Source organism: Vigna unguiculata, chromosome 9 (genome assembly GCF_037176805.1).
Source record: "Vigna unguiculata cultivar grain cowpea cultivar isolate G323 ecotype 2 chromosome 9, ASM3717680v1, whole genome shotgun sequence".
In the NCBI taxonomy this organism is placed as follows: domain Eukaryota; kingdom Viridiplantae; phylum Streptophyta; class Magnoliopsida; order Fabales; family Fabaceae; genus Vigna; species Vigna unguiculata.
The window spans coordinates 6,323,222-6,349,459 of record NC_140800.1 but is presented as its reverse complement, the minus strand read 5'-3'; the positions used below and the strand labels follow the sequence as shown (position 1 = coordinate 6,349,459).

General features: G+C 30.1%; 1 protein-coding gene and 2 pseudogenes across 1 annotated transcript; all 3 read left to right on the top strand.

Annotated features, from left to right (window-relative positions):
- Positions 1-8,797: 8,797 nt before the first annotated feature.
- On the top strand, positions 8,798-11,079 carry LOC114162861 (uncharacterized; annotated as a pseudogene).
- Positions 11,080-14,879: 3,800 nt separating this feature from the next.
- On the top strand, positions 14,880-21,333 carry LOC114163823 (putative phospholipid-transporting ATPase 9). Its single transcript, XM_028048176.2, has 12 exons — positions 14,880-15,145; positions 15,283-15,846; positions 16,467-17,815; positions 17,930-18,040; positions 18,298-18,574; positions 18,769-18,857; positions 18,941-19,049; positions 19,282-19,491; positions 19,565-19,690; positions 19,802-19,900; positions 20,183-20,374; positions 20,468-21,333. The coding sequence occupies exons 2-12, from the start codon at positions 15,454-15,456 to the stop codon at positions 21,095-21,097; spliced, it is 3,585 nt and encodes a 1,194-aa protein (XP_027903977.1). The 5' UTR covers positions 14,880-15,145; positions 15,283-15,453; the 3' UTR covers positions 21,098-21,333.
- A 3,130-nt stretch (positions 21,334-24,463) lies between these two features.
- On the top strand, positions 24,464-25,560 carry LOC114164839 (putative calcium-binding protein CML16 pseudogene; annotated as a pseudogene).
- Positions 25,561-26,238: the final 678 nt, after the last annotated feature.

The following is a 26,238-nucleotide window of genomic DNA, read 5'->3' as shown; positions in this document are numbered from 1 at the left end:
GTGTCATCCATTATTTTAACACTTTCTTATCATATAAGGCATCGAATGCAAGGCGAAAGTGTAAAATAGTGACATTTTTTTTTTCTTTAGACGATGTAAAGTTTTATGCAAAGACGTCCCATTTTGCCACAACTATACCAACCATGCAAAGTTTCACTATGATCATTAAAGTCTACCGTCACCACTTCAATGCACTTTAATACTTTTATCAATGTTTTTTTACTACCAACCAAATAGCAACGATTGTTATTAAGCATCTTATTAATCGTTGAGTTAAGTATATTTTTAGTTCATCAATTTTAATCCAACTGTGAAATTTGTCTTTGGAAACTTTGATTCATTATGATTCTTAAACTTTAAAAATAAATCAATATAGTCTTTTTAACTTAATTATATTAATTTTTCTTGACGTATCAAATTCATTTTTCAGCAGATATTGAATTAGGAATGTGTCAAACAGTGTAAACAATTCCAATACTAACATGAAATGTTTTCAACACGTAAAAAAAAAAATTAACGTATTGGGTTAAAAGGACTATATTCAGTCATTTTTAAAGTTTAGGGACAAAAATGTATCAAAGTTTTAGATAGGGAAGAATTTCAATTTTGGATCAAAGTTCATGAACTAAAAACATACTTAATCCTTAATTTTTTAAGAAATAAAGTGTTTTTTTATATTATACTTTCTTTGTTACGCTATATTATTTTTTTTAGTTTTTAATAAATATTATTAACATACTTACTAAGGAAATAGTGCTACTATTGTTTTTATGACATAATTTTAAAAGTAAGTAACAGGGTCAATATATACAAATTAATATAAGTTAAAAAATTTGTTACAAATTCCCAACTTTTTCGTAGGGGCAGATATGCAACCCCACGAGTTATAATTTCTAGACGAACCTCTGTTGACAATCGTATGATGTTATTGATGTTTAGTGAAATAATAAATAATCACATTAACTTTATATGAGTGAATATATAAGTGAACTTGATACATATATATGTGTATTAAGATATGATTAAAGTTATTTTCATGAGTAAAAAACAATTTTATATTTTCTTTACGCTTTCAATATTCTTGAGTCAAACAATGTAATTGTTTTTTTTTAATTATTTGTTTAGAACTAAAAATCATTTGATACATTCTTGAATATCGAATATTGTTGGAAATCCCACCTCGACTCAAGATAAGGTAATTTCATAATATATAAGTGTGATGCAAACCTCACCTTACAAGTCGGTTTTGTGGAGTTGAGTTAGGCTTAAAGCCCACTTCGAACATGGTATTAGAGCTATTGTTTAAAAAAAAAGTTATCCTAGCGAGATTTTTTGGACATTTTGTTCCATCCGCTATCGGACCACTAACGGACCACCCATTGATTTCTAGTTTCATGCACGATATATATAGACGTGAAGAAGTGTGTTGGAAGTTAGGCTTAAAGCCACTTCTAACAAATATAGAAAGAGTAATACTCGAGAATAATCAAAAGTATAGGTTTGGAGTGAAGTGGAGAACTCACAAATATAAGGAAAAAATTTAAGTTTTTGGTTTAAGTAAATGAATGTCAGAATGAAGAATGATTCGAAAATATCAGTTACTCAAAAGTTAAAGAAACTCCCATGGAAAAAAAATGTTTCATTTTGGATCATCACATGAAAGTTCTTAAGATTATCACATGTATATGTTATCATCTAATTGTTTGAGATGAATAAGAAAAATAAATTGAATGTGTGAAGGCATGGATCGAGAAAAACACTAGCCAAAAAAAGTATGGAGGAAATACAATTGGTGAAGAGAGTGAGCATACAAGAGTTCATTCTCTTATAATTGTAATGAGTAGTTCTTTTTCTTTCGATCTAATTGTAGACCTAATGTTTTTTTCACTGAATTATGTAGTTGTCTCAATGTTAAGAAAATATTTTTTGAATTAAATTCTTTTCAGAAGGTACCTAGTTTTCTATATTAGATTTTGAGTTTGTTATTTTTGTTTGAGGACAAACAACATTTTAAGTTTGGTGTGTTTTGATAAGTGCACTAGTACATTTTGATCTTAAATTCATAATGTATTTTCAATTTTCAATGAAGAACAACGAGAAGCATAAGGATGTTTTTAAAAGACCTTAAGTAAAAGATTAGGAAACAAAGAAAATTGTAAACTTTTAGAAAACTCTAAAATACTCTATACAGTGGCGAATTTTAGTGTGTGTTTAGGGGGCCATGGCCCCCAAAAATTTTAAAATTTTTAAAATGTATATTCTAAATTTTTTTATATTTTTTAAAATTATATTATTTTAAAATTTTAAAAAATATATATAATATATATTATATTGATGTGAAAATTAATAAATAATAAACATAAAATTAAATATAATAAAGAAGAAAAAAAATTATTGAGATATTTTGTATGTTCTTTCTCATTATTTTTTAAATCTCTCACATATTTTAGTCATTTTTCACTTTGTATGTTTTCTTTTGTTTTTTGGTTTTAGAAAAGAAGTCGGCCCTGATCTAAATACGACCGAGTTAGTTGGCCCTAACTGAAATTTGGTCAAATTTGGCTAAGTCGCCACTACTCAAATTCGATCGTATTCGACTGAGTCAGCCTTGCCAGAAATATGACCATATTCGGTCAAGTCTGCTATAGTCAAAATTTTGTTGAATTCGTCCGAGTCGACCTTGCCCAAAATTCGGTCGAGTCGATCCTGCGAAAATTATGCTAATTTCAGTTGAGTTGGTCCCTGCCAAAATTTGGCTAAGTCAGTCTCGACCAAAATCCAATCGTATTCGACTAAATCTACCCCGACTAAAATTGTCAGAATTTGGTCGAGTCGCTGCACGCCAAAATTCGACAAAATTCAGTCAAGTCCCCTCAACTAAAATTGGGCAAGTTGGTCCCTACAAAATTCGATCGAGTTAGCCTTGGTCAAAATTCGACTATATTCGGCTGAGTAAGCCCGTAACCAAAATTCGCCAAATTCGATCGAGTTTGCCCCAATGATATAACTTTTAGAAAATTCAATTTAAATTTCTTTTATAGAAAACGAATTTTGGATTTTGAGCTCGATGCAAATATTTAGATCTGGATTTATATTGTGATCCAAATATTTGGATCTAGATTGAAAAAAAAAATCTAAATCAGTTCTGCAGTAAAAATGGATTTAGATCCAAAATCTAATCCAATTATTTGGATATAAACTTTATCTAGATGGATCTTTAAAAATTCAATCCATGATCACCCCTAATTTGTTATCTATGAAATTTTATAATAATAAAAAAGGGTTAACTATTTTTGTTTTATCCCTAAAGTATAACACAATTTTAGAATTCGTTCATATTTAAAAGTTTGATCTTATTTAGTCTTCATACTTAAGAAATGCATGAACGTTGTTCTCCTCACCTAAGAATGTTATGTTTTCTTTTCTACTTGGCAAATGATATGGCCATGTTTGTCCTGTGTGTAGGTCCATGTGTACTAATAAGTGTCTAGAATATGTAAAATTTTCATATAAACTTGACACTTATCGTACTTCAATTGATCATATTTTGTAAGTAAACAACCCATTTTAGCTTACAATTACAAAATGAGGTACTAAAAAGAAGAAAAATAAGAAATGGATGATTTTTTGATGATTTTGCAGCAATTTCTCAAAGAATTACAAATGGTGCAAGTGAGCCCCAAAATTCACGGCTGAGCTCCAATAAGGCGGTCAAGGAAGGATCTAGAATATGACTTTTGGAGCTGAGCCACAACAAAATGGTGCTCAACACTTAAGGCGGTACATGACTGAACCACGAGAGAATGTGCTCAACATTTAAGGTGGTGCATAGCCGAGCCAAAAAAGAATGTGCTTAGCACTTAAGGCGGTGCATGACTGAGCCTCAAGAGAATGTGTTTAGCACTTAAGGCGGTGCATGACTGAGCCACAAGAGAATTTGTTTAGCACATTAAAGCAAGGATTCATTCTACCGGGAGTTAAGGAATCACATTGGGTTTGAAGTCTTTAGGTTCTAGTGATTCAAGGATGAACCTAGATCTACATAGAAAAAGTATTCACAAGACATTGAATGGTTTGCATGCTAAGTAAATAAGATGGTAATGGTGCAGAAGAAGATGAGATGAAATCAATTCATAACCCTTACTCCACTCTTTTACATGCACTCTTTATCACAAACCAAAAAAACCCAAAAACTAACTATCAATATACTTGCTAAATCCTTATGGATACGACACTTATTGATATTAGTGCACATCAATGCACTTGTTGCTTTCACCCTGTGTGTCCTACTCACCCTCCCCCATCCTCCTAGTCCCAACACCTTCCTTCTAATTCTTAACCTCCATCATGTCATTATCCCCAGCATCAAGCACAACCAATTTAGGTTTTCCAATTTCCCTAATTTAAAAATGCATCAGCTGGTCTTGATCTTTTCTCCTCTTTAACTCTAGCTCCACAAAAAATTGATGCCACTAATCATGAATTATTTGATCGTTCACAATAGAAATATGTATCAATGACCCCATTAGAGCTACTTGACTCAGAGAAACATTTGTGCCTCTGACTAGGATTGTGAATCCGACTAGGATTGTGAATCCCTTTTCAACAAACAAATAGTCTCAGTATAAGTTTGGTAGCATATTTTCACACCATAACATTGGTGTGTGAATTACTCTGCAGTGTTATTTTTTTAGTGCGCTCATGATCACACACTTGGATACATTTGAGAAGATCGTTTGTTTATTATGTGAAAAGAAAATTCAACATCAATATGTGACAAGAACATCATTTATGTATTTTTTAAGTATGAGGACAAAACATAATTAAACTTTAAAATAAGAACGAATTAAAAAATATATAACCCTTAAAAATATATTAATTTTAAAATTGTATTATACTTTCGAAAGAAAATTATAGTTGACCCTTAAAAAATCATTTTCATTCAAAAATAATAAATTTTTATACATTTAGTTTAATATTTATTCACTGTATTTATTACCTCTTTTAACAATTTTTTTTATTCTTTTCGGTCTTAATTGGTACATTTTTGTAACGATTATAAAATATTATTTTGTTTCATTTATTTTCTTATTTGATAATTAATGAAAAACAGTAACAATAACAAAATTTGCCTAAATTAACTAAAAATGACAATAGAATAAACACAACGCGTTATGAATTTTGAAATTTTTGGCATCTCTTTAAATTTCTTCCACTTGTTTAACTTTGGATTTCCTCCTAAAATAGATTGCTCGGAGGAATTTGGAAAGCAAAGCAAAAGATTACTTCTTGCAGTTGATTTCAAATTCAACTCAGTATTTTGGCATTCTTGTGAGATTTCGTTACAATATAATAATACTAAATATTTCATAATGATAAAGTATTTGTTTAATAAATTGTTTTTATTATTAATTAATTTAAAATCCTTTAATATAATTTTTGAAATAGTTATAATAAAAATTAATAAATTTGTATTGGTTCATAAAGTATTTTTTATAAAGTAATTTGCAGTTTTTGTAAAGTATAAAGAGGAAGGAGATGGGCCTTTGGCCATCCTCCACATAAAAGAACTCCTAATCGGTTTAATAGTTGTTTTCCCTCTTTTCTAATATCTTTTTATTATTTTAAATATTTTTTATTTTAAATCAATTTTTAATTATTTAATATACTTTTTTTCGAGTCAATTCTATAATAATCGTATTAAAGTGTGAAATTATTTATTTATATTAGTATTCTTCCGTTAATAAATTTGTCTATTTGATTATGTATTATTATAATATAATTTATCTATAATTATTATAATACCATTATTATTGATTTAATGATTTTTTAAAGTGAAATTAAATTGATAATCTTCAGTAGTAAAATAAAATTAAAAAAGTTATTACAGAAATAACATAAAAAGGTATTAAACCTGAATATATAATTTTAAAGGAAACCACTGTGTATACGTTATCTATGTAATGAATAACTTAGGGGTTAAATATGTTTTTGTCCCTCAAGTTTAAGTGAAATTTGGAATTAGTCTCTCTTTAGAAATTTATATCAATTTAGTCTTTCATATTTAAAAATGCATGAATTTAGTCCTGTTAACCAAATTTTGTGAAGTTTATTTGACGTTTCAAGTGTATTTCATGATATAGTATTTGAATTGTTGATATCATTTGACACATTTTCGCCTCAATATTAACTCAAATATTATCATAAAATGCGTTTAAAATGTCAAATAAACTTAACAAAAATTGGTAAGAGGGACTAAATCCACACATTTCTAAAGATGAAGGACTAAATTAGTATAAAATTTCGAAGAAGGACTAATTCCAAAATTCACTTAAATTTGAGGGACCAAAAACATATTTAACCCAATAAATTATTATTTAATTCGTTGAATTAGTACGGTGAGCATAACTAACATAGTAGAACAAATATTTTTCATATATCTTTCTCAAAAAATTATAATAATAAAATTTCTAAACAATTCAAAATAATCAATTTAAAGTATAATTTGTTCAAATATTATTTTACAATCATTTCAATTCAATCTGGTCCTTCAAACTCAAAGTATGTATATTTATATTTACATCAAACTTGTAGACTAACATAAGTAAAGTTATATATAGAGACAAACTCTATTTAACTAAGTCATATTCAAAACTTAGTTTGAGAGAACTCTGTATCTTAATGTGCATAATCTAGTTATTATATTAACTTCTCGACAAGAATATCCAAGTTAGAAGATTTTGAAGCAACCATTTATTAAACAAAGTTCAATAACACTAAAGTGCAAACATTTAAGTAGTTTTCAACCAAAATACAATCGCTCCATAGAAACCAAAGTCTAGTGACCAAGTCATATATCTTGTATATCAACATCATAAACAACTTGTTGAGTATTTCGAATCATCGGAGAGATACAACATCAATGAGACAGGAGTCTAATCCACACATAAGAGATTCACACCACCTCTAACTTAAAACCTTAAGATAATGAGTTTATGGGTCTTTCTCCTTATATGGTGCTCAACTTCCTCATTTTTTACTCAATGTGGAACTTAGACTCAGATTTGGGTTCTCAACAATCTTCCCCTTAAGTATGAGTCCTTTCACATTAGTACTTCCCCTTTAAGCAAAAGCATTTAAAGTCACGAGCTGTGATGCTCCAACACAGTGGTTGGACTGCGCTTCCCGCTCCCGAAGCGGACACGGACGCGGAGGCGTGACAGATACCTGCACGACACGGTGTCAGAAGCTTCTCCATGGATCAGACGCGGCCAGCTCTGAGACACGCGCCGACAGACACCTCTGGCTGCTCGGATGTGCGACTGATACGGGATTCTGATAATTTTTTCGCGTATGTGAGTGAAAATGGTTCACGTTTTGTTCTGTTCACTTTTTGCCCTTTTCTCTTAATGTCATTAGAATATTTTATTTGATTGCCCTTTTCTTTTAATGTTACTCAAATATTTTATTTGATTGGTATGATATTTTTCTTCTCTGTTTTCTAGAGAATAAAGGGAAATCCAAAAAATTTAAAATAAAAAATAAAAAATACTCTTTCATACCTTCTATTAAAATAAATCCAAAAAATTTAAAATAAAAAGGGAAATAAAAAAATAAAAAATAATCTTCCATACATTCTATTAAAATAAACCCAAAAAAATAAAATAAAAATGGAAATAAAAGGATAAAAAATAATCTTCCATACATTCTATTAAAATAAACCCAAAAAAATAAAAATAAAAATGGAAATAAAAGGATAAAAAAATAATCTTTAATACCTTCTATTAAAATAAATCCAAAAAAATTTAAATAAAAATGGAAATAAAAAGATAAAAAATAATCTTCCATACCTTCTATTAAAATAAAATAAAATCAAGATGATAAACAAAAATAAATTATTCTAGATTGGGAGCTCTTGAGTTGAGATAAATTATTCTATAAATTAGAGTAAAATGAGATGTTATAATCACAAGTAACAAAAACAAAAGAAAGAATCGAGATTGGGAGTTCTTGAGTTGAGAGGAAATACAATTGGAAAACTTGTTAGCAATTGCAGAACAAAGAAAAATTGTTGCTTTGCAGTTGTAGAACGAAGGAAAGTTATTGCTTTACGTTTGCAGAACCAAGGGAAGAAGAAAGAAAGTCTAGAAAATGTAACTTTATAAACTTTCTTTTTTATAATTTAAATAAATATCCTTCATAGTTTTTTTTATGTAAAAATAATTTATCGTAGTTTTTCTTATACCGTGTATATTTGTATATGTGAACAATTTTCTTGTTAACGTTGTTAGTATTTATTAAATAATGTTTTATTGTATTTTATAATTTATTTATTATATTAAATTTAAAATTATGTAATTTAATTGTATAATTGCACCTTAAATGGAACAATATATCTATTGTTGAAATTTTATAAGATCAAATTAACTAGAATAGAAGAAAAATAACATTTTTTATGTTTTGAAGTTTTTTATTGCTATATTTTTATTATTTAAAACACCTTTATATAATGTTAAGATATAAATTCAAATGAAAAAGACAAGTTTAAAGTAAAATGAAACAAATTTACGTAGAGCAAATAATTTGTTTTATATTTAAATTTTTATTTTTTATTTGAATTATATCTTTTTTGTTTTAATATTTGTCCCATTTAAATTAAAATATTAGTTTTTTATTGTTATAATTAATATTTGTCGCATTTAAATTATATAATTTCTTTTTAGTTTGTGATATTATTATTTTTTATACCCAAATAAATTAATTTAATAGAAAATTTATTTTATTATAGGAAATTAAGATGAGTATACCTAGTCATGCCATCGAAAAAGAAGATGAAAGAAAACCTTTGTGGAGATATGTTACAAAGTTAAGAAAAACTCCTGGTGGTGGAAATAATATGATTAAATGCAGTTTGTGTGATTTATCATTGAATGGATCTTACACTCGAGTAAGATCTCATTTGCTAAAAATTACGGGAGCAGGAGTTAGAATTTGTCCAAACGTGACTACATCAAAACTTGCTAAGTTTAGAAGATTAGACAATGAAGCAGCATTGAAAATAGAAAATTCAAAGAAGAAAAAGGTCTCTCTACCATCTGTATCTAATGAAGGAAAGCAGACGAATAACGATGTTAATTCAAAACACAAAGGTCCTTTAGAAGCTTCTTTCAATATCCAAGCTAGAGATACTCTTGATTATGAAATTGCAAGGATGTTTTATTCTTCAGGACTACCATTTCATCTAGCAAAAAATCCTCACTACAGGAGCGCATTTTCTTATGCTGCCAATACTTCTAATCTCAGTGGATATGTACCACCAACATATAATAAATTGAGAGGTCATTTACTTGCAAAAGAAAGAAGTCACGTAGAAAATCTTCTACAACCCATAAGAGATTCATGGAATGATAAAGGTGTGACAATTATTTGTAATGGGTGGACTGATCCTCAAAGAAGACCACTTATAAATTTTATGGCTGCCAATGAGAGTGGTCCAATGTTTTTGAGGTCAATATATGGATATGGTGAGATAAAGGACAAATATTTTATTGCTAAACACATGAGAGATGTAATTATGGAGGTTGGACCAAAAAATGTGGTACAAATTATAACTGATAATGTAGTTGTATGTAAGGCAACAGATATGCTTATAGAAGTAGAATTTCCTTCAATCTACTGGACTCCTTGTGTAGTGCATACATTGAATATTGCATTGAAAAATATTTGTGCAGCAAAAAATTGTGAAAGAAATAGTGATACTTATAAAGAATGTTTTTGGATCACACAAATTGCTGATGATGCTACATTTATCAAAAACTTTATTGTGGGGCACTATATGAGATTGTCAATGTTCAATACCTTCAACTCATTCAAGTTGCTTTCTGTTGCTTCTATAAGATTTGCTTCAACCATTATCATGCTCAAAAGGTTTCAACGTTTGAAGAAAGGACTTCAAGAGATGGTTATTAGTGATGATTGGTCTTATAAAGAGGACAATGTGGACAGTGCACAATTTATGAAAGAAACTTTATTGAATGATAATTGGTTAATGAAGGTTGACTACATACTTGCTTTTACTGCTCCTATTTATGATGTCCTCAGAAAAACAAATACAGATATGGCTACTCTTCACTTGGTATATGAAATGTGGGACTCAATGATTGAAAATGTTAGAAAGATCATATACCAACATGAAAGGAAGACAGAAGTTGAACATTCATCCTTTTTTGAGGTGGTAAATTCAATATTGATTGATCGTTGGACTAAAAGTAGCACATCTCTTCATTGTCTTGCTCATTCTTTAAGTCCAAGGTAATTATGTAGTTCAATTACTTTATGACTATATTTTATTAAAATTTATAATATTATGTTAATATATCTTTATGTCTTTTTTAAAATTGTAGATACTACAGTCCTGAATGGTTAAGTGAAGACCCACAAAGACGTGCCTCACATAAAGATTTTGAACTTACTCAAGAAAGGAAAAAATGTTTTAAGAGATACTTTGATGACGCTGATGTGAGGAGAGAAGTGAATATAGAGTTCGCAAACTTTTCAGGTAAATTGGGAGATTTTGCAGATGAGGACTCTTTAAGAGATAAAGGCAAAATGGATGCAAAGTCATGTGGATTATTCATGGATCTCATGCACCAATACTTCAAAATATAGCTCTTAAGCTACTTGGACAACCATGTTCTTCTTCTTGCTGTGAAAGAAATTGGAGCACCAACTCTTTTATACATTCTTTAAAAAGAAATAAGATGACACCTAAAAGGGCGGAAGATTTAGTATTTGTCCACAGTAATCTTCGTCTTCTTTCAAGAAACTCCTCAAAATACAAGGAAAAGGAAACTAGCCTGTGGGATATTGCTGGAGATGATTTTTCAATGGATGATAATGGAATTCTTGATATTGCTAGCCTATCTCTCGATGAACCAGAATTAGAAGTTGTATTTTTTGATGAAGATTAACATATATAAGACTCAAACATTTTGATATTTTAAATGTTTTTTTTTTATTATGAAATAAAATTATTAGATTTTAATATGTATATTGTCGTGTCCGTGTCTTATACTTTTTCAATTTTGTCGTATCTCCGTATCCATGTCCGTGTCGTGTCCGTATCCGGGCATCATAGGTCACGAGTACCCCTTACTTGTACCACTGTTCACAAAACCTTCGATACCACTGTTGATTCTTTCAAGAGAGATCACAGGGGAGATACAACACCAATGAGACATAAGCTTAATCCACACATAAGGGATTGACATCACCTTTAATCCAAAACCTTGAGACAATGTGTTTATAGGTCTTCATCCTTATATGGTGCTCAACTTCCTCATTTTTACTCAATGTGGAACTTAGACTCATACTTGAATTCCCAACACAACTTGCATTGTTTATCTTCAAAGAAAAAATTTCTAAATCCAAGCAGGAAAGTTACTTAAAGCCTAGATACCTTGAACAAAGTATCCAAACATAACAACATATAGAAACCAAAGTTGACTAACTAAATCATCTTCATCTTGATCATTTATCCTACAGTTCCATCAAAATAAAAAATAACTTTTCTTACCGTTTAACTTCAAAACAAAATTCTCAATTTAAGGAGTAAAGCTACTTAAACCTTAAAGACCAATTTTAGTTATCAAAAACATGTTTAGAGACCAATTTTCTGATTTAAGACTAATCTAAAAATCAATTCTTTTGGTAGTCAAAACCTTGGTAATTGATGTTAGTGACCAATTTAGATATTAATTCATAGTAGAAACTATTGAAGTTATCAATTTAGATACCAATTATAATATTTTGAAACTATTTTAGATATTAATAATCTTTAATTTATAAATTGGTCACTATAATGATTAATTATTTGTTGAGTTACTAAAATTGATCATTATTCAAGAATTTTCTTGGAGTAATTACTTTTCTTAACTGACCTCACAAATATTGATGACAAACTCATAAAGAAAATAAAAGAAAAAAGACATTACAAGAAAAAAAATTAATGACCAATTTTAATGACAAAAAATAATTGATCACTACACTGACCAATTTAGGTATAAATTTATAAACTAAAAATTATTAGTAACTAAAATATTTTATAAATTGGTCACTATAGTGAATTGGTCTTTAAATTAATCATTAATATTAGCTACCAAAATTTTAGCTATCAAAACAATTAGTCTCTAAATTTGTATATAAGTTAGTCACTAATGGAGCAAATTTAGTAATTAATTTTTTTAGTAGCTAAAACTAAAAACTTGGTAGTTAATGTTAGTAATCAATTTAAAGATCAATCTAGTGTATGATTAATTTAGACATTAATTTAAAAACTATTTTACTTATTAATAATTTTTAATTTATAAATTAGTATAAATTGATTATTATAATAATTAATTATTTTTATCTAAGATAATCTATAAACTAAATAAAAACTTATTTCATTTAAACATTTGTTCAAATAAAAGTGTTTCTTGTTCTCTCAACTGCTATGAAATACAATATTCTGAAGGAGATAAAGATTAAAAAGGTGAAATTAAAGAGAAGAGAAAATAATTTCTTTTTTCGTTTCTATAGAGAAAGAGGGGGACGGAGAGCTTTATATTCATTCATGTTCATTTAATATAATTAAGGAGAATTAATAGAATACTTTCAAAAAAAATTTAATACCCTATTAATTAGAAGTTAAAATTTATTCAAAAACTAAAAAAATTAATAAATCCCATTAAATAAGAAATTAAACATATCGAAATATGTGTATTTTTATTAGGCGGTTTGTCCAAAAGAATGTATTACTAACAATTTCCAGAGAAATTAATATAAATTTGAAATATTTGTACTTAATTAAATTTGGTTTGTCAAACTAAATTAAATGAAAATTGTATTTCTCAATATTTTAGTTAATGTTCGTTTAATTTTACATTTTTAAGGGATTTAATGGGTTTTATTGGATATGATATAATCCTACTTTTATGTAGCACTTTCATGCATGTTTTTCCTTGTAGGCAAGGGCATTTCTAGAAGCAATTGTTACATTTGGAATCAAAGGAATGTTTGGAGTTCTAACAAACTTTCTGGTTAGCATTTAATTATGTTTAGAAACTTTTGATAAGGGTTTCAGTTGTTATATCGGTTCTGTAATGAATATGTCAGCAAATATATTTCATAATTTAGACCATTTTTTTAAGCTTTTGACAACTTAGAAAATAATTAAACATATTATTTTCCAAAGTACAATGGATTAAAAACAATAAATGTACATTTAAAAAATTGATTTTTCTTTTCATTTTTTTCTTAATTAAAGTTCAGGTATTTAATAAATTGACTATTTCCATTTGAAATTTTATTAAAGATATTTGTTCTATTAAACATTTATAATATTTTTTTTATCTAAATATTTTGTCATTGAATTTTCTCGAAAGATGACGTAATAGGGTAGTTGTTAGTAATATTCAAATTTATAGGAAGTTAAAAATTTAATTAAATTATTTTTTAAATTTAAAAAATTTATTTGGATTGGAAAAAAATAGTAAAATAAGTAAACATCACTTATTTAAAGTAAGTGCTACATATTTAAAGTTAATAAACATATATATTATGGTTTGATGATATGTTAGTTATAATATATTCATATTTATTAAAAGAAAATAATGAATTTGTATGATAAACTTTAAGTATGATGAGACTATGCAATTAGTTTATAAATATCAAAGAAAATTGAAATTGTGTAGTAACAATAATTATATAAAAAATAATTCATATATTTAACATTTTTTATCATGAAATATTTAAATTTTAAAAAATAGTTTAAGCATTTTTGTGGAAAAAGTGTTATAAGTTTTTTTTAATGAAAATTATTTAAATTTTTTCCTTAAAAATATTTTAACAATTTTATGATAAAAAATTACAAAAATAAATCTAAACTAAATAATAAAATATTAGTTTTCATATTTTGTTTGATAATTATTTGACAAAAAAAAAATCAAATTTCAAATATCCCTACTAAAAAAATAATTTACAAAAGTTTTTGTAGGAAAAATATGCACTTATTTTTAGAAGGAAAGGAAATATAAATATAGATAAAATGGGAAGAGTGATTTATGTCCGGATGAAGAAACCTTCTCTCTAAATTACTATAAAAGTGAGGGAAAGGTTCTTAATCATTTTATTGGTATTTTCAATATAAATAAATTGGTTATAATAATTAAATATCTTATGAAAAAAGTAAAAAAAATAGTGTAATTTTTTGAGTTCTATTGGATTTTAATGAATATAAAAAATTTATATAGAATTTATTTAATTTCCAACTCAGCCAAATGAAGAGAAATTTATTTAATTTCACTTTTCTTATTTTTATCATGAAATTAAGATATTTTTAGTTCTATTTTTCATTTATTTATATTTTCTTCTTTTATTATTTTTTTTATAATAATATTTTGACAATTTTTTATTTAAATTTTTAGTGACATCTGTTAATTGATTTTGATTTTGAAATATGAAAAAAATGAATAAATAAAAAAATGAGAATATATTTAAAAAATTCACTCAAATTATAAGAAATAGTTGTCATTAGTTATTAAATAATCATTGTTTTCCTATTTTGAAACAGAGATACAAAAGAAAATTACAGAAGAAAATTACAGGATAAAACAAATAACCATAGGAAAAAATACTAGCTGATAAAGAAAATAAAAAATAGGAAAAATACTAAGCAGTGCATTTATTGTAAATTATAAAAAAAATTGATCTCATTAAAATTGCTATAAATACTTCACATTTACCTTTCTGGAATAATTTAGTGAAATAAATATAATTCTTTCTTTGCAGTTTGCAAGGCTCTGTGTATATTTATTGAAGTTGGTGAGTGTTTGAACTCATTAGCAGGGAAGGCCAATAGCAGCATGTGCACGTTTTAAGTTTTTTCTTCCTTCTGAGCTGCAAGTCAAACTGGGGCTATCACTCTCATTTCAGCTACTAACCTAACAAAAACAACATTTTCCATGCTGCTTCACTTACAGTTTCAGACCAAAGTTCTTCTTTTCAATTTCTGAAAACCGAACACAGACATGTTCTTTTTCTGGCCTCATCATATCATTACATGGATTTGAACTTGTCCTTGTCTGCTCCAATCATTGTTGGACAGGTGTATTTTTAGCTCAACATCTCAACATCTTATATCTCTCACCACTTCTTTTTGTAATAAAAAGTGCCCCTTTTCCTTGGATTTTATTGATTCAATAATGCCATGTTTCTTCCTTTCTTTTCCTGGACTGTGTTTAGGTCCTCCCATGGGACAACTGAATAAAACTAGTTGATCTTTGCAAATCTGGTCTTTTTTGGAGGATTTTTCAAGGCTGAAACTTGTTTAGGAGGTGAATTGTGCAAGGTTGTAATGTACTGTAATTTGTAGTACAAGTTGTAAGCTTTTGGGGTGGCAAAGTTGCTGCAATTATGGGTGGTAATGGGAGAAAGAAGCGCCATTTCAGCAGAATCCATGCATTCTCTTGTGGAAAAGCTTCATTCAAAGGGGAGCATTCACTTATAGGGGGTCCTGGATTCTCAAGGATAGTGTACTGCAACGAGGCAGAACGTGGCGAGGGGAGTTTTGTGAGTTATGGTGACAATTATGTGAGTACTACCAAGTATACAGTGGCTACTTTCCTACCCAAGTCCTTGTTTGAGCAATTCAGGAGAGTGGCAAATTTTTACTTCCTTGTCTGTGCAATTCTGTCTTTTTTCCCGGTTTCTCCTTACTCCGCTGTCAGCAATGTTGTTCCTCTTGTTGTTGTGGTTGCTGCTACAATGGGGAAAGAGGCTGTTGAGGATTGGAGGAGGAACAAGCAGGTAATGTTCTGATGACTGTGTCTGCTTTTGGTTCAGAATTGTGGTTAAGATACTGTTCTGTAATTGCTCTGTTCTCTGTGCAAATTGAATATAGTTGATTTTGCCGACAGATATTATTTATTATTTTTAAGAATTGGTTTTCGGATCTGGTGAGGTTTACTGTAGTGAGGGAATTGTGAGGGGCAAAGTGCCTTATCTGCTGAGTACATGCCCATTCTGATGAGAATTATTTTAGGAATATCTACATGTGACTGGATGAATGCAAAAATTTGGTACTTTTGATTCTTCAAGGTACATATATTCGCGACTCAGACACATTTTTTGCATCTCAGCAGATGCTGAAATTCTGGTATAAATGCTTCCGAGGAGCTTCTTTTTTTGGCTGAAATTTATTTGTACTAAATTAAATGATTACTTGAGTCCTAGTATATTTCGGTCAATATGTGGGTTAATATAACTTGAAAGAGTATTTTTCATTTTGTGAAAGAGAGAAGAGATAATGGTAATATTGTGTTGGTTTTTGTCAACTTTTACTTTGTGGACAATTCTTTTGATTTCTTTCTTTTCACGCTCCTATTAAATATTGTTAGGCCTGTAATGTAGTCTTGTGATTTCATCAGGATATAGATATGAATAACAGAAAGGTTAAAATGCACCATGGAGATGGTGTTTTTGACTATTCTAAATGGAAGGATTTGAAAGTTGGAGACATAGTAAAGGTTGAAAAGGATGAATTTTTCCCTGCTGATTTAATCTTACTTTCATCAAGCTATGATGATGCAATTTGCTATGTTGAGACCATGAATCTTGATGGGGAAACAAATCTAAAAGTTAAACAAGCACTTGAAGAAACATCAAAGCTGCAAGAAGACTCAAGCTATCAAAATTTCAAGGCTATCATAAAATGCGAAGATCCAAATGCAAATTTGTACTCCTTTGTAGGCAATTTGGAGCTTGAAGATCAATTGTATCCACTAGCACCTCAGCAGCTTCTGCTCAGGGACTCAAAGCTAAGGAACACTGAGTTTATCTATGGTGCGGTAATCTTCACAGGCCATGATACAAAGGTTATGCAGAATTCAACAGAACCTCCTTCCAAGAGAAGCACAGTTGAGAAACGGATGGATAAAATCATTTACTTTCTCTTCTTTGTCTTATTTTTAATATCTTTTGTTGGTTCAATTTTCTTCGGGATTGCAACTAGGGAAGACTTTGAAAATGGAGTTATGAAGCGATGGTACCTCAGACCAGATGATACCACAATATACTTTGATCCAAAGAAAGCACCAGTTGCAGCAATGCTGCATTTCTTGACTGCACTCATGTTGTACAGTTACTTGATTCCAATTTCTTTGTACGTTTCCATTGAAATTGTGAAAGTTCTTCAAAGCATTTTCATCAACCAGGATTTGCATATGTATTATGAGGAAACTGACAGGCCGGCTCATGCTCGTACCTCAAATTTGAATGAAGAACTTGGCCAAGTTGACACTATACTTTCTGATAAAACAGGAACTTTGACTTGCAACTCCATGGAATTCGTCAAGTGTTCTATTGCGGGCACTGCCTATGGCCAAGGAGTTACAGAAGTTGAGAGGGCTCTAGCCAAGCGAAAAGGATTACCTATAGATGAAGAGTTGGTAGAAGATGGCTGTGTTCCAAACACTTCTGAAGTAAAGTCTTCCATTAAAGGTTTTAACTTTATGGATGAAAGGATCACAAATGGAAATTGGATCAATGAACCTCATGCCGATGTAATCCACAGATTTCTGCAGTTGTTGGCTATATGCCATACTGCAATACCTGAAGTTGATGAAGAAAATGGTAGAGTTTCATATGAAGCTGAGTCACCTGATGAGGCAGCTTTTGTGGTTGCAGCCAGAGAACTTGGGTTTGAGTTTTATGAAAGGACACAGACAACCATCTCACTGCGTGAGTTCAATCCCAAATCAGGCAAAACAACTGAAAGGTGAGGCTTTTGTCCTTAAATGTGTGTGCTCGATTTCCTATATCTAACCTTTATCTGCAACATTAATCTTGGAGATTAGGTTGTTGATAAAAGAACACAATTTCACTTTTGCAGGTCCTACAAACTTTTGAATATACTAGAGTTTAGCAGTACAAGAAAACGGATGTCTGTAATTGTAAGAGATGAGGAGGGGAAATTGCTACTATTTAGCAAAGGAGCAGACAGGTTTGTGATCTTGTTCATTATTTTTAATTCCTTTTGTGATCTTGAGTTGGATAAGCTATTTGATGAGGCTATCCCATCTAATGGACTAGTCATTTCATTTTAGGTTACCCACTTTTTCAAACAAAGCATAACCTACTTTCTTTTGAAGTATGAATACAAATAGGGGATGGCTATCTTAAACTAGTTGAGTATCATTTGCATTGTCTTTCAGGACTTCAAAATCTTAAATTTATTTTGTTTGTGGCTTTTACATGCAGTGTCATGTTTGATCTGCTCGGAAGGAATGGAAGGGAGTTTGAAGAGAAGACTAAGCAGCACATTGGTGAATATGCTGATGCTGGTTTGAGGACCTTGATACTTGCATATCGGGAACTTGATGAAGAAGAGTACAATATATTCAATAAAGAATTTATGGAGGCCAACAACTTAGTAAGTGCAGATAGGGAGCAAATTGTGGAGGAAGTATCAGAAATGATCGAGAAGGATTTAATTCTTCTTGGTGCTACTGCGGTTGAAGACAAACTTCAAAATGGGGTATGTTAAGGAATGTTTCTCTTTCAGACATTAGACCGCAGCTATTGCCAAATTTCTTTTCTTTTAATTTGACACTGAAACTGCTTGAGTATTCAGCAGAGTTAGTGGCTTTCAATTTTTCTACTTAATATGCGTGCTTTAAAACTTGTAGTTACTTTTTGTGCTATGTCCTTATGAATCTGTTTGTGCCACAGGTTCCTGAATGCATTGACAAGCTAGCTCAGGCAGGAATTAAGCTATGGGTTCTGACTGGTGATAAAATGGAGACAGCAATCAATGTTGGGTAAGTTCAAATTATATCAATAGATTCTTACTTCCTTTGTGATAATGGGACCTCACTGATTGAATAACTTTATGTGGCTGCAGTTTTGCATGTAGTTTGCTCAGACAAGGGATGAAGCAAATTATAATCAGTTCAGACACTCCAGAAATCAAATCATTGGAGAAATTGGAGGACAAGTCTGCTGCAGCAGCGGTAAACCACAACTCTAATTTCTTCATGTTATATGATTGAAAGAAAGCAGAACGTATAACAGTTTTATCCCATGCACAAGACATTTATTTAATTCAAGGCACATGCATTAGAAAGTTCTTTATGTTCTGCTCCAAGTTTGTGGCCTATATTGTAAGCCATAACACTATACAGCAAACATTGAACATCAGGGTATTAGATGCATGATTTTGATGGAAGCTTTATGATTCTTTAGGCAATCAAGGCAATTGTTATTCTTCAACTAAAGAAAGGAAAGGAATTACTTGCTGAATATGATGAAAACTCTGAGGCATTAGCTCTTATCATTGATGGGAAGTCTCTTACTTATGCACTAGAAGATGATGTGAAGGACTTGTTTCTTGCACTTGCTGTTGGCTGTGCATCTGTCATATGCTGTCGTTCATCTCCCAAGCAGAAAGCACTTGTAAGTTTTTCATGCACTTCATAGTCTTTGCAGTTGCTCTTCCTGTTAAGGTCTTACTATTATGATACTACAGGTTACTAGACTGGTAAAGATTAAAACTTGTAGCACTACTCTAGCAATTGGTGATGGAGCAAATGATGTTGGAATGCTTCAGGAAGCTGACATTGGGATTGGTTTAAACGGTGTCGAAGGAATGCAGGTAAATCTGCAATATCCTACTTACAACAACAAATAAATTTCTTTCGATTTACCTTCCTATAAACACGACCCTTAATTTTTTTCTTCTTCCTCTTTTCTATAAATTTTTCAGGCAGTTATGTCAAGTGATGTTTCCATTGCCCAATTTCGGTTTCTTGAGCGTTTACTACTTGTGCATGGACATTGGTGTTACAGAAGAATCTCATCAATGGTATCAAACTTGTCTTTGACAAAGTATATATTCACGTAGACTCTGTTCAAATTCCAACACTTACAAGAAATCTAGTGTTCACATCAGTACTTAAAACATATATTCCTTGGTTGGAATGAATATTTTGTGAAGCATGTGTTGCATGGTAACATAAGTTCATAAACAACCCTGTCTGTTGTGTGTACTAGTCAAATGTTTTGCCATTTTTATTCTGTTACCCTCACCACACATTCCTTCGATTAACAAAACTGTCTTAACTTAACCCCTTTTTTTATTTGGCAGATCTGCTACTTCTTTTACAAGAACATTGCCTTTGGCTTCACCCTCTTCTTCTATGAGATCTTCGCCTCGTTCTCGGGGCAAGCTGCATACAACGATTGGTACCTCTCACTATATAACGTATTCTTCACTTCCCTTCCGGTAATTGCCTTAGGAGTATTTGACCAGGATGTCTCTGCCAGATTATGTCTCAAGGTACCAATTTACATGCAATTTGTTTCCTTTGATACATAAACCACACCGTTACATTCACCCCACAACATCTTTCTTAATGAATTCTACTTTCAGTTTCCATTACTATATCAAGAAGGTGTGCAAAATGTGCTCTTCAGCTGGAAACGGATCCTGGGTTGGGCATTTAACGGAGTATTGAGTGCCACCATAATATTCTTCTTCTGCATCAACGCAATGGAGAATCAAGCATTCCGCAAAGCAGGGGAAGTTGCTGATCTGGAAGTTCTTGGTGCAACCATGTACACCTGTGTGGTGTGGGTGGTGAATTCCCAAATGGCACTATCCATCAGCTACTTCACTTACATTCAGCATTTGTTCATATGGGGTGGCATTGTTTTCTGGTACGTGTTCCTCATAGTGTATGGAACAATGGACCCAACTCTATCAACCACTGCCTACAAGGTGTTGATTGAAGCTTGTGCACCAGCACCATCATACTGGCTCCTAACTTTACTTGTGCTTGTTGCTTCACTCCTTCCATACTTCGCCTACGCTTCCATCCAAATGAGGTTCTTCCCCATGTTCCATCAGATGATACAGTGGATTCGAAATGATGGCCAAACCACTGACCCAGAATACGTTCATGTCGTGAGACAGAGATCAATAAAACACACAACTGTTGGCTTCACGGCTCGTTTTGAAGCATCGCACAGTTCGGGGGCATCAAAGAGTATTCAAGTTTGAACACAGTTAGCAAGCAAAACAGTGTTCTGTTTCTTTGTTGCATGAAAATGTTCCTGAACGTAGATAGGCCTAGGTTTGGTATAGGTAATCGATCAATTACATACTCCGATTGTACATATTTAAGGTAGAGTTAATAAGAAATGTCAAGTGATGATGATGCTCCTTAATAAGGGAAACCTGTTGTGGCTGAAAAAACAAAATGCTCCAATAAAAGTAGTCACTCAAATTTTTAGATACATGTATTAATACATTAGATAAAAATAACTTTTAAATATATATTCTGATAATTTAACTTTTAAATCTGACTCAATTTAATGTTTGATTATGAATAGTTAGTACTTTAGTCTTTGCATTGGTTATAAAATACACTTCGTAATGCTGAAGGATCAAAATTCCTTTTTGTTTGGATAAAAGTTTAACGAGAATAATGTATATTTTAAGGGATTAGTATTTTTTTTTTTCAATTGAATGAATATTTATTTTATACAACTAAAATTTATATAAGTAAATGTTTCTAAATATACAATTATTTTTCATCTTTTATTTTTCTCTCTCCCTCCTTTATAAACTTTTTCTTCACTCCCTTCTTACAACTCCACTCTCATTCCTTCAAAGTTCATCTTTTTAACAATCTGATCATACTTTTTCCTTGTTAAAGGGTTAATGAACATTTAACATTTTCAATCTAGCTGTTTTTCAATCAAAGTAAGTTCCTCTATGGTATTGAGATTTTTTTATTTTTTCTTTTTCTTTTTTGGATTTATCATTAACATTGATGTGGCTAGTTGAGAAAAAGTGACATTCTCAACTCGTTTAAGTTTATGTTAATTTTCTTTTTATATTAAAATATTTTGCTTTAGGTTTCTAAATTTTGAGTAACTTTTTTCTTGAACTTAAACTTTTTTTAAAGCAAGAAATCATAGGTAAGGAGAGATTTTTATGTTTTCCATAAAAGCTTATGATTTAAATTTAAAGGAAACTTGGTCATAAGATCTTATTTATATGCAATTATGTTTTGGTTTGAAAATAATTGAATGTTTGAAATTGAGTAAGAATGTTATTTGAATGTTTGGTTAATGGAGGATTGTTTTAGAATGTTTTTAATTTGATATTCTTGTTGAGAGTTGATATAATGACTGTACTATGCATGTTAAATATAGAGTTTCTTAAACTACATTTTGAATGTGATTTAGACGAGTAAAATTAGTATTCTATATTTAGTTTATGCGTTTAATGTGAACGGAAATATATATTAAATTTGAATGAGCGAATTCTGGTTGTATTTATAATTTAGTTTTTTTGAAAGTTGTGTTAACGTTGTTTTGAATAAAACTTTTGAACATAAATTATTTAGTGATATTTTGCTCAAGAAAGATAAAGTTGAAAATCAACCCTTTTCAATTTTATTTTGTTTTTCTTTTTTCTTTTTTGTCTCTTTGATGATTGAATGTGAATGTTTAATATAAGTGTAAATATAATATTAACTTGTATATTTAATTTATTTGTGATCTTTTTACATGAGTCATGTAGTAGTAAAGTGTTTGTGATGAATGATAAAAATTATATGAATTTGAGGTCATAAATTTAGGACCCTTTCTATATCTAACAATTTATTTAAAAAATATTTTAAATTTTATATTTTAAAATACAACTTTAATATTTTAAATATTTTTGTTAAATTTATTTTACTCACAATTATATTTTAAATATTTTTAAATTAGTACTTATTATTATTACTCATAGTTATATTTTATATATTTTTAATAGCATTCATATATTAAGATTTAGGGGTGGCAAAACGGGTCAGCCTGTCCCGTTTTGGCTCGACCCGTATGTGGCCTGTCAAAAACGGGTTGGGCCGGGCTGGTCCGTCACAACCCGTCCCGTACAGGACGGGCTAACGGACCGGGTCGGGTTGGTCCGTCCAGTTTTTTTTCTTTTTTTTTAAATTTTTCAAAAGTTTTTTAATTTGTTTTCAAAATTTTCAATTTTTTTTTATTTTTTAAATTTGTTTATATATACGTATAAATTATTATTAAAGTCATATTTAATCAAATAAAATATTTTTTAAACTTTTAATTGATTAGTTAATATTTTTAATTATATAAGTTAAAATAATTATTAAATTTACATATTAAATTACTCAATTATAACTAATAATTCAAACCTAATTTGTATGTGTTAATGATTTAAATTATAATACTATTATATATTTATACATTTAAAATATATAAAATAAAAAATTAATCTTTTTAATTACTTTTATTTTATTTTATTTTTTTAAAACAGGCCAACAGGTCAGGACAGATTGCTCCGTACTTTGGCCCGTCAAATTTATGGACTGGACGGGACGGGCCAGAACGGGCTGACAGGTTGAAATTTTCAACTCAACCCGTTCCTTTTAACAAGGGCTGAGGGACTGGTCCGTTGGGCCAAACCCGTTTTGCCACCTCTATTAAGATTACATATTAATAATGATTGATCATAACCATTTAATTCTTATTACAAATACTATTTAATAATTATTAACTTTCAAAATAATTTTCTCAAATTAAATTAAATTTAAAAATTATTAATCAAATTTATCTAACATTTAAAAAAATAAAAATAATAAATTGGAATTAGAGTTCGACCTGCCAAATTGGAGAACCGTGACCAGAAATTGGATCTGAGGCCAATCTAAACGGGTATAATAAAGAAGTCTAATTGATTGGTATTTTGCTAATGTTCTATTATGGATTTCTTTCCTATTTAGGTTTATCGGAGACAAAAAAAAATTGATGGTTGAAATGAGATCCGAAGACGAAATCACCACCATGAAATTCGGAACAAGCCACCAAAAGCGCCTTCGCCACCGGCATTTGTTCTGAACCTCCAGTGCTATCTAAAATATAAATAAAATAATATTTAACTATAAAATAATTTGGATATACATTAATATTTAATTTTGTAAAATTAAATTATGATAATTATAAATATATTAAAATAACATAGGGGAAAAAATCTAGTTTGTAAAATCAATGCATGGTATTTAACTAATATGATTAGTTTTTAAGCATCATGTCTCCTTTGAAAGCATGTGTTTCTTTAGACTTAGGTACTCCTTCAAATAAAAAACCGAGAGAAATAAGTTACACTTAAAAACAAGTTTTGTTTTTCTTGTTGTTACATTTGGCATAAAGAATAAGTTAAACTTAAGCATGACAAAAATAGCATCAATACCCATAAATGACCACAATTAGTTTTATTGGAATACAACATGGAAATGAAACTTGCTAAGTAATACAATATAGGTAGGTTTATTGTGACGTAAAGCCAACTACGTGTTTTATATTCCTAGACTGTCTCCTCAAGAAATTAAAATGAAATGAATGTTACTCCTTAACAAATTAAACCAATGACAATTCATATCATACTAAAATAAGAACCTTCACCGTTTCTTCCTTCTTAACCTCTCCCCATTTTGTGAGGGTGGAACTCATGTGTTTATTGCATGGTTCCCCGTCTTGATATTGAATTCATGTTTTCTGATCAACGTCCAAAAGTATTGGATTGTTAACGTCAATCTAAACATTTTGTTTGGTTTTTTCAGCACTTTTGTTTGCAGAATATACATTCCACCCATGTATTGCACATCCCTCTTTCAATGTTGTTTTGTTGATTACATTGAGAACAACATGTCAAAACTTAAGGTTAATCAACTTCGCCAATTAAGGAACATTTTTGAAAAATTTGACACAGATTCCGATGGTAGCCTAACAAATCTAGAGCTAGCCGCGCTCCTTCGGTCATTAGGGCTAAAGCCTTCGAGTGACCAAATCCATGTGTTATTGACGAACCTGGATTCAAATGGAAATGGATTTGTGGAGTTTGATGAGTTGGTGGATGCAATATTGCGTAACATAAGTGCAGAGATATTATTGAACCAAGAAATGCTTCTTGGGGTATTTAAATATTTTGATCGTGACGGAAATGGTTTCATAACAGCCGCAGAGCTAGCAGGGGCAATGGCGAAATTAGGTCAACCCCTTACCTATAGAGAGCTCAGAGAGATGATCACAGAAGCAGATACAGATGGGGATGGTGTCATTAGCTTCAATGAATTTGTCACTGTCATGGGTAGATCAGCTTCTGACTTCTTAGACTTTGCACTGTTGTAACCAAAGGTTCCTCATTGTAAACACGATTTTGCGAATTGGAACATGTTTCTTATCCTTGATGTTGTGCTAAAATGAGGCTTCGTACAAAAAGGAAAGGAAAAGCTTCCTCATGTAAATGTTTTTCTTCAATTTTTCATATTTTGAGATTATGTAGCATTTTTTTAGTGACTTTCAGAACATATCATGTCAATCACAATTTGAGGAGAGTAATGTTGTGTTTAGTAAGGAATGATCCATTGTAATCAAATATTCATATTTGAATTTTTTTCCTTTCAATGTGACCATAAATTATGTTGGAAGATATTTTATTATTTTAACTAATTTTGAAAACAAGTAGAGCCATATATTGACATATGAGAATTAGGTATTCCCAGATGAAAATCGTACACATGTAGACATTTTTAAATAATAATTTAAGATTTGTTGTAATTAACATTTTAACAAAGTTTTTCTCTCATCCTCCTATTTTCTCCTCTCTTTGGCCTTCTCCTTTATTTGTTCCCATCTTGTCGTTGTCAATAGTGTTTATTGCTGAAGTTTGATGTTGTCGTCATTCACACTCTTTTTTATTTGGAATTTTTCAGAACACTAATTTCCTCAAAAATAGGTAAATTTTGTATTGTGGTTTTGTCATTATGGAAAGATATGTACAGAATTTATTTTTCTACAAAATTTGATGGTTGAAAAAAATGTTATGATATAGTATACCAAGTAGGTACCATGCGAATGAAATGTTTGAAATAAGCCATAGTTAACCATTATTAAAATTTGCATGTTGGTTAGGATATTTTATTGGTTAACAATGTTTGTTGTTCATTGGTAGTGAACATGTGTTGGTTAGGAGTTGTTGCAGGGCAGTAGAGTTAGATAGAAAGAAATGAATGAGATTGAGGCACTTGAGATAATGGCTAACATTGGTAAGCAATGTGCTAACATGTGACAAAAATGCTAGTAATAAATGGGATAGTTGGTAACTCGAAG